Source organism: Bos javanicus, chromosome 8, assembly GCF_032452875.1.
Source record: "Bos javanicus breed banteng chromosome 8, ARS-OSU_banteng_1.0, whole genome shotgun sequence".
Lineage (NCBI taxonomy): Eukaryota > Metazoa > Chordata > Mammalia > Artiodactyla > Bovidae > Bos > Bos javanicus.
In genome coordinates, this window is record NC_083875.1 from 78,650,047 (window position 1) to 78,665,719 (window position 15,673).

Below are 15,673 nucleotides of genomic sequence, written 5' to 3' on the forward strand. Positions count from 1 at the left end.
TCTAGGAAATTGTAGTTCAAAAATGTTTCTGTGAATTTTTCCTAAATTTCTCTCTCTCTCTCTTTTTTTCCCAAAAAGCCAGCTATGAACTTTTTGTTAGGCCTAGGGCCCTGGATGTCACATTGAGGCTGGAGAAGCTTTGGTGATGAAACAGAGTAAAATGGCAAATAGTGTGGGCTTTGCTTACATTTGCATTCTTTACCTGTTGACTTTCTGGGGACCCTTCAAGGACTGACCTTATGGAAGCCTTCACTGCCCAGTCATATCTTGTAGGTTCTTTCACTTGCCCTTGCGGTGCAGCTGCTTCACCTCTGCTCAGAAACATCTCTTCTGCTCATCAGATGCTGTGGCAGTGAGCACTGACCTTCAGGAGCATCACCCCCTCAAGGTCAAGAACAGCTGGATCTGAAGATTCTTTCTAGCTGTAACATTTCTGAGACCGAGATGGCAAATAAATGCTCATCTTCCGAGGGCAGTTTTTATCATTTACGAAAAATTAATGAGTATTTAGATTGACTAGGTTGTATGTTTGTGATCTAAATTTGCTTCTAGATAGGACAAATTTTGCTTTCAAAATTGGCTGTCTTCTGTTCCAGTCATTACTTTGTTTCCATGTTTTCTGTATGACAAATGAATTTATTTTCTATTATCACAATTTTTTTAAATTTAATTGTGCCGTGCACGTAGGCTTCAATAGTTGGACACAAGGACTTAGTAGTTACTGTTCTCCGGCTTGAGAAGTTAGGCTCAGTACTTGTGGTGCACAGGTTTAGTTGCTCCAGAGCATATGGGATCTTCCAGAACCAGGGATTAAACCTGGGTCTCCTGCATTGGCAGATGGATTCTTAACCATTGTGCCACCAGGGAAGTCTCCTATTATCACAATCTTCATTTAATGTTTATAGTGTATATATGTCTTGTCATTCCAATGAGATAATAAAAACTCCACTGGGGAATGTGGAAGTCAGATTGATTGCTTTAAGTCAGCCAGTATTCCATGAGAATTAGCTCTCAGTTAGGAAATGGACATGCAACTGTTTGATGAGTAACACTCTTCCATTTGAGGAGTTAACAATTTAGTAGGAGAGTTATATAGGTTAGTAGAAAAATACCGTGGTGGGTACAAAATGTATCTCCATTCCCTCTAATTCTTAATTATGAAGTTAAGAAGGAAAATAAAAGCTAAAAAAAAATGCTTGCCAACTGATGGAATAAAAATGTTCTGATTGAGAAAAAGCCTTTTTGATGTTGCTTGTAAATCAGGAAGTATCTCAGATATTGGAGGGGCCTAGATTAGTTCTGGGGCTCCCTGGTGGCTCAGTGGTAAAGAATCCCCCTGCCAATGCAGGAGATGTGGGTTTGATCCCTGGGTCAGGAAGATACCTGGAGAAGGAAAGGGCAGTATTCTTGCCTGTATTCTTGCCTGGGAAATCTCAAGGACAGAGGAGTCTGGTGGGCTATAATCCACTGGGTCACGAAAGAGTTAGACAGCGACTAAACAACAACAGAATAGTTTCAGGTGAATTCATTGAGAAGTTCCAACTTTTAGGGTGGTAGATAGTGGTCTCAGGATGTAGTGAAAGTAAACATCAACAATAGAAAACAACCCTCTTAATATGAGGTCCAAGAAGGAGTTGTAGAGAGAGATTTGGTAAAGGAGAAAGGCGTATTTGGGCAAAACAGAATGGTCAAAGGCCAGCGAGGATTTTGCACACATTGCAGATGGAGGGGTGAGCCAGAGGACTTTGAGGTCAAGGAGGTAAAAGGTAGAAATTCTTAAGGAGTATCAAATTTAAGCATCTAAATCCACAAAGTCTCTGTCACTATTCAAAGGCTGCCTACTGTCCTTAAAGGGGAGCTTGGGGGAGAATGGATACATATATATGTATGGCTGAATTGCTTTGCTGTCTACCTGAAACTAAACTATCAGAGTATTGTCAGTCGGCTATGTTGTTGTTGTTTTTCAGTCACTAAGTTGTGTCTTACTCTTTGTGACATCACCGACTGCAGTGCACCAGGATTCCCTGTCCTTTAGTATCTCCCAGAGTTTGCTCAGAGTCACGTCAGTTGAATCAGTGATGCTATCTAATCATCTCATCCTCTGCTGCCCTCGTCTCCTTTTGCCTTCAATCTTTCCCAGCATCAAGGTCTTTTCTAGTGAGTTGGCTCTATGCATCAAGCAGCCAAAGTATTGGAGTTTCAGCTTCAGCATCAGTCCATTCAGTGAATATTCAGGGTTGATGTTCTTTAGGATTGACTAGTCTGATCTCCTTGCCATCCAAGGGACTCTTAAGAGTCTTCTCCAGTACCACAATTTGAAGGTATCAATTCTTCAGTGCTCAACTTTCTTTATGGTCCAACTCTCACTTCCATGATGTCTACTGGAAAAACCATACCTTTGACTAGATGGACCTTTGTCGCCAAAGTGATATCTTTGCTTTTTAATATGCTGTCTAGGTTTATCATAGCTTGCCTTCTGATTTAATTTCATGCCTGCAGTCACTGTCCATGGTGATTTTGGAGCCCAAGAAAATAAAATCTGTCACTGCTTCCACTTTTTCCCCATCTATTTGCCATAAAGTGATGGGACTGGATGCCATGATCTTCATTTGTTGAATGTTGAGTTTTAAGCCAGCTTTTTCACTCTTCTCTTTCACCTTTAGCATATACTCCAATATAAACCAAAAAGTTAAGAAGAGAGAGAGAGCTAAGGCAGCAGCATCTGCAGGTTGGAAAGACAGAAGCTGGAAAGCTTGTCTGCATTCAAGGGAATGCTGGGGCATGGGCTCTAGGGGGAGACCTTCTGCCTTAAAGCCCCTGGGACCTTAGCTTTCCAGACCGGTAGGCACGGGCCAGAAGAGCTAGGGGTTGTCAGCAAGAGAAAGGTGTGTAGCAAAATGCTGGGCCTTTCCACTGCTTTGTTGACAGTGAAACCCTTCTTGAAACTTCTATTAAGCAAAGCTTAGCTCAGTAAAGAGCCCTCAGAGTTGGACATCACCTTGACTGGAGTGACAGGAAAAGGTTTTCTCGGAAGTCTGCCTCACTGCCTGTCCATGCGTCTCTCAGCTGTCTGCCCTAGCCTGGCCCTTCCTCCCTCCTTCCTAACCCTAGGTTAGTCTCTGTAGCTGCTGCTTTTCTGATTAGTGGGAGTGATGAGAGGGCAGAGCTCAGAAGACCTGGTGTTGCCAAGAACCTGGTGGAGGCACGTGAAAGTCACCAGTAGGGGGCAGCCCAGCATGCTTCTTAGTCTTCTGGTCCCATCCAGGAGCTCAGGGGCAGGGAGCAGAAAGCTTTTAGAAGGTTTGGTTTTGGGTAGTCCAAGGAACCAGGGACTCGAGCCCAAGTGTGTTTGGTCACCTAGTAACTGAGAAGCCCTGGAGTTCCTCTTCCCTGTGGTCATTTCTCTTGTGGCTTTCTCTGTCTCTGTCTCTCCCTCTTTCTTTCCCCCCTTTCTCCCTTCCTTCCTTCCTTCCTCCCCTTCCTTCCTCCTTTCTTTCTTTTTTCTTCATACACTTAAAAAATTCATAAAAGTGTAATGACATAACAGTAACTTCAGGTGCTTATATTCAGAACTGATACTTAAATATTTTTGTCTTTTTTGTTACAAAGGCATTTTTCTTTTAAGAAAAGAAATAGTTTAATAAAATAGTTTAACAGTTTCTGTTTCTTTATTCCTGACCCAAACCCATTCTGCTTTCCCAAGATGACTTTCCTTGCATTCCTCTTTTTATACCTTACAAATATCCCTCACTATGTAGTATTGTTTTATGTCATTTTATTGTTTTGCTTTAAAAAAAATTTTTTTAGAGTATAGTTGATTTACAATGTTATGTTACTTTCTCCTGTACATCACAGTGAATCTGTTATTCATACACATATATCATCTCTTTTTTAGATTCTTTTCTCATATAGGTCATTACAGAGTATTAAGTAAAGTTCTCTGTACTTAATAGTTATATATAGTAGTGTGTATATGTGAAGCTCAGTCTCCCAATTTATCCCTCCACCCCCCTTGCTGTGTCTTTTTAAAAGTTCACATCAATTGTTTTATATTATAAGCACATATCAGTCTGAAATTTTGCTTATTTTTTTTCTCACTTAGCATGAAGATTTCTTTCTGCTCAAATATGAAGATCTGGTTCAATCCAGCTTAACACACCTCATTTTATTGTTTCTTAATTGATGGACCCTTGGGCTGTTTCCAGCTTTTTATTCTGACTGTATTACAAGTGAATATTCTTGCATATGTTTCTCCTCATGTGGTTCTCAGATGAAAACCTAGAATGGAATTGCTGGACTCTATAAAGCGTGTGAGGTAGAATTTTCTAGGATACTGGCAAATTACTCTTCAAAGTGGTTGTGTCAGTTTATGCTCCCCCGAGCAATGTGAGAAAACTAACTGATCCTTAGAAATGCTTTATATAGTCAGCTTTTAAACATTGTGTCCAGCTAGCAGGAAAGGAATGGTAAGTCCATGTTATTTTAGTTTGCATTTCAGATTCCTTGAGGGGTGAGCAGCTTTTCATATGTTCCTGGACTGTTGGTGTTCCCCTCTGTGAATTGTTTGTTATTAACTTTACTGGCTTCCAGTCTATGATTCCTCCTTAATGGTACCTAAAAAAATGTTTCTTAAGGGGTAGATTTCATGAGCAGTTTCTGGCCTACAGCTATGTTGTGGGCATCTGTGCAGATGGTAACTTACGACAGAGAATTCTTGGCATCCACAGGGGCACTTGCTGACTTTTGCATCCAGCTCTTCTGTTGATTTTTTTCCATTTGACCAGGAGGAAAATCCATTCTTTATCTGGCATTCCTGCCTCCACAGTGGAAGAATATTCTCCAGTGACCACTTTGCATAATTTCACTTTTTTTTTGATGGTTTTCAGCAAAATCTTCTGTCTTGTCTTAGATTCAAGAAGAGTTATGTATTGCCTAACATCTGACTTATTTTTCATCTCATGATCACTGTAAATTTACCATTGACTAAATGTATCTTCTTTTTCTTCTCTTCCTGGGCATTGGTCACTGGAAAGCTTAGAATTAAGCTTGTGGTCCTTTTCCAGCAAATATTGGGTTGGCCAAAAGTTCATTTGGGTTTTTCCATTAGCTTGTATAGAAAAACCCCAATGAACTTTTTCGCTAACCCAAAATATATGTTTTAAACCCAGTTCCTAGCTTCACTGATATCTCTTCCCTGGCTTTTCTTTCTTCAGTGCCTTTTGTTTTTATGTTTAGCTCATTGTATTTTATTGAATACAAGTGTTGCTGCTGCTGCTGCTGCTAAGTCGCATCAGTCGTGTCCAACTCTGTGCGAACCCATAGACGGCAGCCCACCAGGCTTAAGTGGGGAGTTTATAAATTGGAAATCTGATGAAAATGAAATAACAGTAAAATAAAGGGCATAAATAATTAAAGGAAAAGGTAAACATTAATGCTTTGTGCCACAGACATTGATTAATACCTCCTGAGTGTCAAGCCCTGATGCAGTCAGTGACGAGGCAGGCAGAGAGAGCTGAAGAATCTGAAGATTTCAGAACAGTGACAGCCACCATGCCAGCTCATCTGTGAGGAGGGAACAAGTTCCCTGGAATCCTGATTGTGACCCTGAAGGAAGCCTTGCCTACATCGTTTGTCCTTTTCTTCTGCCAAATGCATGAAAAAAGCATTAAAATATAGGGCTCTCTGGAATGTGGTTTTTTATTGGGAAGTGATTTGGAAGAAGGAGGTTACTATGGTTTTTACTGGAAAATGTTAGTGGATTGAAAATCTTGGGGAAAAAATATCTAAAGTGTGGTAATTTTGAAATATCTCATAAAAACTCATGTTAAAAACTGTTGTTTGGTAATTAGGGTGGAGTCTTAAAATGTTTCTTTCTGTGTGAAGAAGCAAAGAAGGGAGTGAATCCTTCCTGCAAGTCTATTATGTTCCAGGCTCTCGGTACTGGGGAGAGCCTCGCTCTTTGAGCAGAAGATGCTCCCCTGTCTTGGACGTCGCCTGGTGTTGCTTTCTTATGTAACAGGAGACAAAGTTTTTGTGGGTCCTTTTAAAATTATTTCTCTTTGGTGTGATTTGGTTCTCTCAGAACCTTTTTATTTTATTTCTAAAGTTTGTTTTCTAAAAATAGGTGTTTTATTTTATTTCTAACATTTATCGTCTAAAAATGGGTGTCCAAATAGTTACCATGTATTTTGATATCTTTTTCCTTCTTTTCGATTGAGCAGAAGGGACCTATAGATGCTATATCTTTCCCCTCATTGGCTATTATTTTTCTCATTTAATTAATGTTGTTAACAGTAGGGTTACATATTTGTTTTCAGTGTCTTAATTGGGATGTTATATATCTTAAATGTTTTGAAAAAGAAAGGGAAATCCATTCTAATACAACTTCCTGGAGTGTCTATGGAGCTCCAAGTGTTGCCCATTCATTCTTCTATCCCTCCATCTGTCTGTCCACCCTTCATCTTTGAAGACCTGCTTTGTACGAGGTGCTTTGTTAGATGCTATGGTGCATGTTGTGGTGGTTTAGTTGCTAAGTCGTGTCCAACTCTTGCAACCCCATGGACTGTAGCCTGCCAGGCTTCTCTGTCCATAGGATTCTCCAGGCAAGAATACTGGAGTGGGTTGCCATTTCCTTCTCCAGGGGATCTTCCCAACCCAGGAATTGAACCTGGGTCTCCTGCATTGCAGGCAGATTCTTTACCAACTGATCTAAAAGGGAAGCCCCATGGTGCATGTTAAGAATTACAAAACAGGATCCACCTATCTTCAAAAAGAGGTCATGATCTAAGAAAAGTGAATAGACAGATGCTCAGATAACTTCAGCACAGGGTAATTCCATGGTAATAGGTTTGATAGCTTTGTGTTTATATTACCGGTGACTTTACTGGTTGCAAGTGACAGAAATTTCAGACCAAACTTTCTTTATGAAAACTAACCTCAGAGACAAGTGGATCCAAATGCTTCAAGTGGCATTTTCAGAGTTCTGTCTCTCTTTTTATCTCTTAGCTGTCTTTCCTCCTGTGTGCTGACTTCATTCTTGAACATTACCTTTCCCTGTGGTAGAAATATTTCTCATGGAATCCCCAAGCCTGTGTAATCTTTCAGCTAAGATCCCAGAGAAAGAAAAAGGCATTGTCAAAGCATTCATCTTTTGATTTTAGGGAAGCTTCTCATTAGTCCAGTCAAGGTTACAGCACATTTCTAAGCCAGTCATAGCCAGGGGGATGGGCTCTCTGTGCAACCAGCATTACCTGTCTACTCCTGTATGTGAAGGACTGGCAGATGGGGAAGAGGTTTCTACAGAGAGTGAGCATGTGCCTGCATGCATATGTGCTAAGTCGCTTCAGTCGTGTCTGACTCTTTGTGACCCTATGGACTGTAACCCACCAGGCTCCTTTGTCCATGGGACTCTCCAGGCAAGAATACTGGAGTGGGTTGCCGTGCCCTCCTCCAGGGGAATCTTCCCAACTCAGGGAATGAAACCACATCTCTTAAGTCTCCTGCTTTGGCAGGCAGGCTCTTTACCACTAGCATCATGTGGAAAGCCCCTCTACAGAGAGTACACGAGGGCAATGTGGGGTTCGTGAAATGTGGCTCCTGAAAGGAAAATTTCGTTTCATTACTGACAAAAGCAGAAAGAGTGGATCCTGGGCCAGGAGAAGAGAGGGTTTGGAGGAAGGGATGAAAGGAGAGAAAGGGGGAGGGGAATCTGCTTCAGTGTTTCTGGAGGTAAAAAGAAGGAGGGACTGCTACTCTTGGAAGGTGAGCACAGATGTGACTTGTCCTGTGTGTGGTGGTGCCAGCATCCCTGTGGCTGTCACAGATTGAAACCCTTTTGAGAGGTAGTGGATGCATTTATAAGTTATTTTCACCTCTGTATCCAGGGGATACCTTGAGTGGAGAGGCAAACTGAACTTGTTAGTTGAAAGAGTGATAAAAATTTAATAAGAAACCTGATGGTCCTGTCATTGAATATGAAACCTGCTCAACCATGGTTTCTCCTTGATCACACTCAGTGTTCCTCCCCTTGCTGTATTTAAAATAAATAGTGCGGCCAGGTGGGTGGGGAGGGATCACCTTGAGCAGTCTGGTGAGGTTGGATGGAAGTTGCCTAATTTTTATGGATTTCCTGCATTGAGTCTTGAGTTTGCACTCTGTTTTTCTTTTCTCTTTTTTTGCAGTTACATTGCAAATCAGAAAAGATTAGAAATCATCAACGAAGATGATCTTGAAGCTTACGTGGGACTGAAAAACCTGTGAGTACTCAGAACTTGCATACCTTATATCAGAACTTTTTTATGCTCTGTAATAGTCAGAGGGACGGGTGTTCATTAGTTCTAACATTCACGCCATTGTGTACTTTCTTAGGACCATTGTGGATTCTGGATTAAAATCTGTGGCTCATAAAGCATTCCTAAAAAACAGCAACTTACAGCACATGTAAGTAAAGCTTGATTCTTTTGCTTCCCAGGACCCAATTTATTCAGTGTTTTCCTCCTCTGTTTATTTTCCTCCTTTCCCAGCTAGAAATCTCCTTTTTAAAAGTTAGTATAGCTTCAACAATAGCTTAGAAACATTAGCTTTGATTTCTGAATAGCTTCAGAGGGGTACTTAGAACAGCCTACTTATTCCCTTTCATGAATTTCTGGGCCATTTCCATCTTGGACAGAGCAATAGACCAACAGAAAGGAGTCTGATGTGAAAACTATGTTCTGTACAGCGTTCTCGATTCTTTTCCTTGGACTCATGACATGTTCCCTGGAAGACATCAAACTAGTGGAATTGAAAGAAACTGACTTGGCCTTGGCCTTCACAGGGAACTAAAAACTGCTCATGCACTTTCTCCTACAGTAGGTCCTCTTTTGAACCTTCATTTTCCAAAAGCTATCTGCTGTGATTGATAAAAGTGGAGAAAAATCAATCATGAAACATGCCAGAGGTTCAGACGATTGTAACAATAGCAAAGGCTTCCACTGAAGTCAGGGTGATATCAACTGACGTCAAATGGAAATAAGACAGTGGGATCACTCCGGTTGTTTACTGTTAAATCCTCTTAGACGATGGCACTTAGTCAATAAGGTGTGGCCTTCCTAAGATGTTTCTTCATGAAGCAGAGGATTACCCACCCTTAAGCTCTGATTGTCACCCCCCACACCCCAAGTTTTCAGTAGGAATTTCTGTGGGAAGACTGTTGCTCTTGTGCTTTGCAGGTTCTCTGCAACAACACCTTCTATATTTCATAGTCTATAGTTGACCTGCAGAATTCTTAACTGCTTGATCTCACTTGATTTTTCTAACAGTTGGTAGGAAGGATCTTTCTGATTCCCATTTCATAAATGTATTAATAAAATCAGGTCTCCAGATAGAAAGTGGCAGAATTTTGATGCAGGGCTCATCATGGCTATGTTCTTTTAGTAAGAATACAGAAAATAAAATGTGTTTTGCATATAATGAGAGAATCATCCCTTGTAACATTTGTCCTCTTTCTTTGTCTTGGGTAGAACAGTTCCCTGACTGTTGCTCAGGCCAGTCTATAAAAGAAATCATTCTCTTTGAGTAGATTGCCTGGATACTCCATGGTGATTTGTTGATCTTATGAAAAACCTTAATTTCATCAAGCTAGTACAATGCCTTCATATTTCATAGGTGGCATTAATGATGAAGTCAATTTGAAAATAAAGTCTGTAGAATTAAAATGCAAAACTTTTGGAGAAAGGTGATAAAACTCCAAGAAACTTTATTAACACATTTCATTTAGAGGCTTTTTGGCAACATCTCTGTAGTTGGTTTGCCTGCACAAATTCTGATGTCTTTATGTAGGCCTTGATAACGTAAACAAGAGAGAAGAAGTTGAACACAAGAAAAAGGTGAAATGCTCTAATGCAGTCACTTAAGTGTAATGAGTGACCTTGGTGCTTATGTACTGGTATTTTCATTACTGCTCACTATAGACCTGAATTACTCAATGACTGCATTTTACTGGCTATTTTACTACATCACTTCCCCTGACGTTATGATCTAAAGAGTGGGCTATGGTTAATTATTCTGGAGAAGGAAATGGCAACCCACTCCAGTACTCTTGCCTGGAAAATCCCATGGACATGGTTAATTATGGTTTTACAAATAGACTTATTTATGACTCTACTGTGCCTCTTCTATTTTCCCTACTTTCCTTGTTCTAAGATATTTATATGAAAACGAAAGCCACCTTTTGTAATTTTTTTTTAGGCTGATATATGGTAGGATGACTTTAAAGGCATTCTCTGGGCTATACGTACTTATCTAAAGTCAATTATTTGTCCAAGTCTCCCAAAGAGGCGTCATTTGAAAATAGGAAACCAAGGAGATGGACATAATCTAGTTTTTTAACAGCCAACAGTTGGGAAGTCTAATTATTGATCAAACTACAAACATTACTGATATTTGTGGTGATTGTCAAATGGTAAGACAGCATGAAGTCAGGCTGATATTCATACAGAAGTCAGAGTGTCAGTAAGCTTCAGATAGTCACAGGACAAAAGAGGCTTCTAATTCATTTCAGCAGTTGGCTTTAGGAAGTGGCGGGGAGGAAGGGTTGAGTCTGGGTCTCAACCTCTTCCTATGACTGAGAACTCGGGGTGCTGGTGTGTTCTCCTTGATTTCCTGAGCAGCATCCTTAGTTGACTCCCAGCACCATGACTGTACGGGAGCTGATAAAGATCTGTGTATGAAAGGCTATTTCTCTCTACCCCTGGGATATACTGATTATCTCTCTGAGTTTTCCCAACAAAATAAAAATATTCACAGGAGCATCTGTTTCACTTTGGGCTTTAGGGACATTCAGACTGGATCCTGTCTGTTACTTTCATCATTCCTCTCCTACACTGTGCTTATTTAGTAGCCCACGCTGACTGTCCGGAGCCCCCTAGGACTGATCCCTGAGTTTATTTCTAGGTGCCTTTAATTCCTGCCCAGTCCCCGAGAATTCAGAAACTGTGAGAAAAACCAGTATTTGTGTTTTCCAGGGGCTTTGCAGAGGTGCTAATTAGCTCCTTTGCACAAGTTCTATAATCAAACAGTAAGAGGATTGTTGATTTTTTTTCCTCCTCTCCTCCTCCCTTTTGGCTTTTGGCCCCAATAATAAGTATGGTTCATAAAACTCATCTTGTTCCCGGCTCTCGGCTGTGCTGCTAGCAGCTCGACAGGGCAGCTGCCCCTGTGCTGGCTTGCTAGCTGACCTGGAACTGTGACAGTGAGTATGTCCTCTTTCTTTGCATCCTCATTCCTCATTCTTCTTGGGAGGAAAATAAGGGTTTTTTTTTTTTTTTTCCTTCAGAAGAATGGGGATTTGTGATGAAGATGAAAACATGTGTGCCTCACAGGCTGTGGAGAAGACACACAGAGTAACTTGTCAATGTATTATACTCTAGTGAAACCCATTTGTAATTCACGTTCCAAAAGAAAAGATTTATGTGGGCACATTTTACAACTTTCCTCTGGATTATTTTTTCATGTGGGTGAGCACTTTACACTCAGTGTGAAGAGAAAAGATGCCAGCATAGAAGAAAGAGGGCATCTTGGTGTGAGTGAAGTTTGAATGAGAGGAAGTCTCAATACAGAATTAAGCTGGAAGTGCCCATGTGCCTTCTCGAATTATGAGCTGCCAAAGTGGCATTTTCTTTATCCATCCACTGACTAGTGTTAGTTCATATATTAGCTCCTCCTGGTCCTTAACTTCTCTCTGGAGGAAACTGGCCAGACATACCAGGAGACCCTGACGCATGATTTTGTGGGATGGATACAACACACTAGCCTCAGTGTGGCCAAGATTGCTCTCCTCTTAGCTCCCCCATATTTACCTGACTCTCAGCCCAGTGCTCACTTTGCTAAACTGGAATCATACACTGAAAGGCTCATTGCAAACTGTTGAAGGCTCAGCTGTTTTGTAAAAGCTAATATTTGTTTTACATTCATGTTACTTATTTAAACACATGTCTAGAGGCCCAAGCATTGCACCCTTTTAAAATAAATTCGACCGGTAAACAAATTCACAGGAGTCAGCTGGCAGTATTAACGCTTTGAACTCCCCAGCTCAAGGTCTCATGGCATGGAACACTGGAAACTAAAACTCCTGTTTCATTAAATGAAACTATTAATATATATTTGAAACATGTCAGTAAATTCGTTAGTATTTTTCAGTCGCAAATAGCACATATTTTCATTGTCTGGATGGTCCAAATCTTCAAATGATATGTTGCTAGACTATTTGTTCTGGACAAAATCTGAGATATTATTTGTTTATCTGGTATTTTGTTTTTATTGTTCTCATTGTGAATTTTGTTTGGTTATTTGGAAGTCATTTAGAAGCAAGCACATGGAGTTAATCAATAGGTATTATCTTTTCGATTAGGATGTATTAAAGTCAGTTAATATTCAAAATTTTGTGTGTCATGTTAATATTTCAGAATATTCATGATGCTCTTTATTTTTGAAGTATCTTTTCGTCTAGTGAGTTTTGCTTTAAATTTAATTTAGTTTAATCCTCCTATTAATTGTTCAGAAAGTCAAATATCTCTAGGAGGTATATAACTTGGCTCAGAATATGGAAAAGAAACTTTTGGGTAAAAAAGAGATTTAAAATAGACATTATGAAAATTATAAACCCCCCACCCCAACCCCACTTTCAAGCAAGAATTATAGCAGAGGCAGGAAAAACTAAGATATCTCAAGGTGAAAGAAAAAGATTACTGGATCTAAGTAAGGCAGGAACCATGATCAAATAAAATTATGTTTTGAAAAAAAATTCTAAATACTTTATTCCGGAAATGTACACTTGTAATTCACATTTAATGTTTTTGATTCCTTTCAGCAATTTTACCCGAAATAAACTGACGATTTTGTCTAGGAAACATTTTCGTCACCTTGACTTGTCTGAGCTGTAAGTAATAATTTTGTATGGCATTTGCGGAAAATAATTTCAAAGGGAAGTGTAATTAAGTATTTTTAAAAATAAGCGATGCTGCAAATCTATTTTTATATCAAAATTTGAAAATGAGTTGAAAAACGATTTCTTAATTGTGGGCTACTTTTTTTATTCCTTCACTAGAGTATGATTCAGCAGTAAAAAAAATAGAAATCTCAATAGTAATGTATCATTTATGATGAGTTTAAATGTTTTTACATAAAGGACTTGTTTTCTAAAGGAGAGGAAAAGATAAGGGTTTTGTGTGAAAAGTATGGCTACACATCTCATAGCATTGGTTTGGTTTTTGTTCTGTCCAGGGCCTAATGGAGAGCAAATGCATTCAAGGAGGAAATATTAATACCAGTGGGCAAAGCCAGCACGCACTGTTGGTTTATGCTCCAAATGACGGTGCCCACTGGCCCTTAATGAACACTGGAGTAGAGACAACCCTCTCCCTACCCACCTATCTTTGTGAGATTTCCTACAGGGTCGGTCACTGCATTCAGGATTTATCCTCATGCCTAAATCCCTTTCGTTGTAAAACAATAGGAAAAACAAAGAAATTTATTGATCTTTGATAGCCAGCATTTCCAAGTGTGCTGAATTCTTATTCATTTATTTATTTGGCTTTGCCAGTTCTTTCAGTTGGGATCTTTTAGTTCTGGCATGTGGGATGTAGTTGCCTGATGAGGGATTGAACCCGGGCATTGGGAGCTCAGAGTCTTAGCCACTGGACCACCAGAGAAGTCCTCTTAATTCTTGGGCTGTCACTGTGAAGCAAATATAAACTGTTGACATTCCTACGCAGAGAACCCTAAAGCCCAGGATGTGTGTGTCAGAAATGAGCAAAGGTGGACCAGGTCTTTGAGTACTAGGCAATACCTTTTTCTTAACCTATATGTGGCCTGGGATGTAGGGTCCACCTCTAATTCACAAAGAAATTGTGCAGATTAGAAGATGCCACTAGTAGAGCAATGCCAAGTTAATGAGTTAGGTAATAAAGAGAGTTACGTGGTGGCAACTCTTTTGGAATAAACATAATCCAGAAGGTGGCAACACTGGTTTTCTAACCCACCAAGAGTTTAGTTGAGGATTAACTGAGGCTTCTGTTGGCCTATTTTAGCAATGAAGCCTATGCATGCGTGCTCAGTCGTGTCCAGCTCTTTACGACCCCATGGACTGTAGCTCACCAGGCTCCTCTGTCTCTGGAATTCTCCAAGCAAGAATACTTTAGTGGGTTGCCGTTTCCTTTTCCAGGGGATCTTCCCAACCGAAGGATTTATCTTGGGACTCCTGCATTGCAGGTGGATTCTTTATGTCTGAGCCATTTGAGTTAGGTTCTAACTTAGGGCTGGGCATACAAAGCTTAAGGAAGACATGTGAAGTAGAGTAAGCTACTTAATATAAAAATTTTGAGCATCACTGCACAGACTTTTTGTGATGGGTTAAAAATTGGATTCTGGTTTCATTTTCACATGTCTCAATATTCTCCCTGTAGCATATTTGATCAAGTCACTCAACAAATGTTAACTGTGTGCCTGTTACAAATCAAACTAACATGACATTAGGCCATGGGGATGTAAGGAGAAAGGTTTGTGCATTCCAGGACTCTGCTATCCAGTGGAAGAGGTAGAAGCCTAAACAGATTAAGTCTAACCTGCTCTAACCATCACTGCAAAAGAAGTCTGCTCATTGTGTGAGAGGAAGAAGCCAGCTGTCTGCCTGTGCTGTGTGGTCGGATGAACACTGGTGTATTTATAATTGAAGATCCCTTTGCTTCTTTATTCCTTCTTAGTTTTTCATGGATTCAAAACACCAGGAAACAACTTAGTTGGAGTTTAAACATTGTGGATTCAAAGGCATATTCCATACCCAGTAGTGTCAATTCTTATTTTGGTGTTGGAGGGATATTTGGAGGCTGTCAAGCCAACACAAATTAAATTAATATGCCTTGACCACATTTTCCCCAAAGAAACTCCTGGAAAAGTCTCCAGGGATTCCCTGAGATTCTTAGAATCCAACCAGAAAACCACAGGAGTAAATGATGTTGCAAAGCCCAGGTCCTGTCCTCAAGGAAATCTCAAGTATTGTGGTTAATGCCAGGCAGAGTCTACATAATGATTTTAAATGGCCTCATTTAAAGGCTCATTTCCATAAATGGAAGTCATCTTAAATAGGCCACTGAGTATTATAAAAAAGCATTTAAAGATTTTTTTCTTGTGGTTTTTATTTTCCTCTTGACTACTTCCTCCTTTACCAATCACAGGCCACAGGAGTCCGAGGCAGCATGTCTGAATGGTGGCTTTCTCTGTGGACACCCTCTGACAGGGGCTAAGTAGCTCAGCCTGTAGCTCAGTTGCCCTTGCTCTCAGAAAACCTGAGGTTGGGATGGGTGCACGTGCGTGTGTATGTGTCTGTGTGTTTTTCTGTGTGTGTGTGTATGTGTGTGAGAGAGAGAAAGATAGAAAGAGAAAGACAGAGAGAGAGAGAGAGAGAAAGATGTCCGAGAGCTTCCTTCCAGGTTCCATCAGTCACATTCACTCCAATCTGACTTTCTTGCACCAGTCAAACTGGACTGTGATCATGTCATTTGGAAAGCCGGGAGTATACCCTCCTGGCACTCACACTTTTGTCTTGTATTCATAATCTCATTTTTAGATCAGATAAAATTGCTCTGTCCTCCACTGAAGTTTGAACTTATTAAGTGGTAACACTTGAATCTCTAACCTG

The 15,673-nt window shown here is 40.2% G+C and overlaps 1 protein-coding gene across 6 annotated transcripts in view; it reads left to right on the forward strand.

Annotated features, from left to right (window-relative positions):
• NTRK2 (neurotrophic receptor tyrosine kinase 2) overlaps positions 1-15,673 on the forward strand; it is a 407,230-nt gene that overhangs the window by 26,650 nt on the left and 364,907 nt on the right. For all 6 annotated transcript variants that reach the window (XR_009738137.1, XM_061426053.1, XM_061426054.1 and 3 more), the window contains exons 2-4: positions 8,181-8,255; positions 8,368-8,439; positions 12,848-12,916. Coding sequence is in view for 5 of the 6 variants with exons in the window: in XM_061426053.1 (XP_061282037.1) it covers positions 8,181-8,255; positions 8,368-8,439; positions 12,848-12,916 (216 nt within the window). In the remaining variant the exon portion in view is untranslated. The remainder of the gene's footprint in view (positions 1-8,180; positions 8,256-8,367; positions 8,440-12,847; positions 12,917-15,673) is intronic.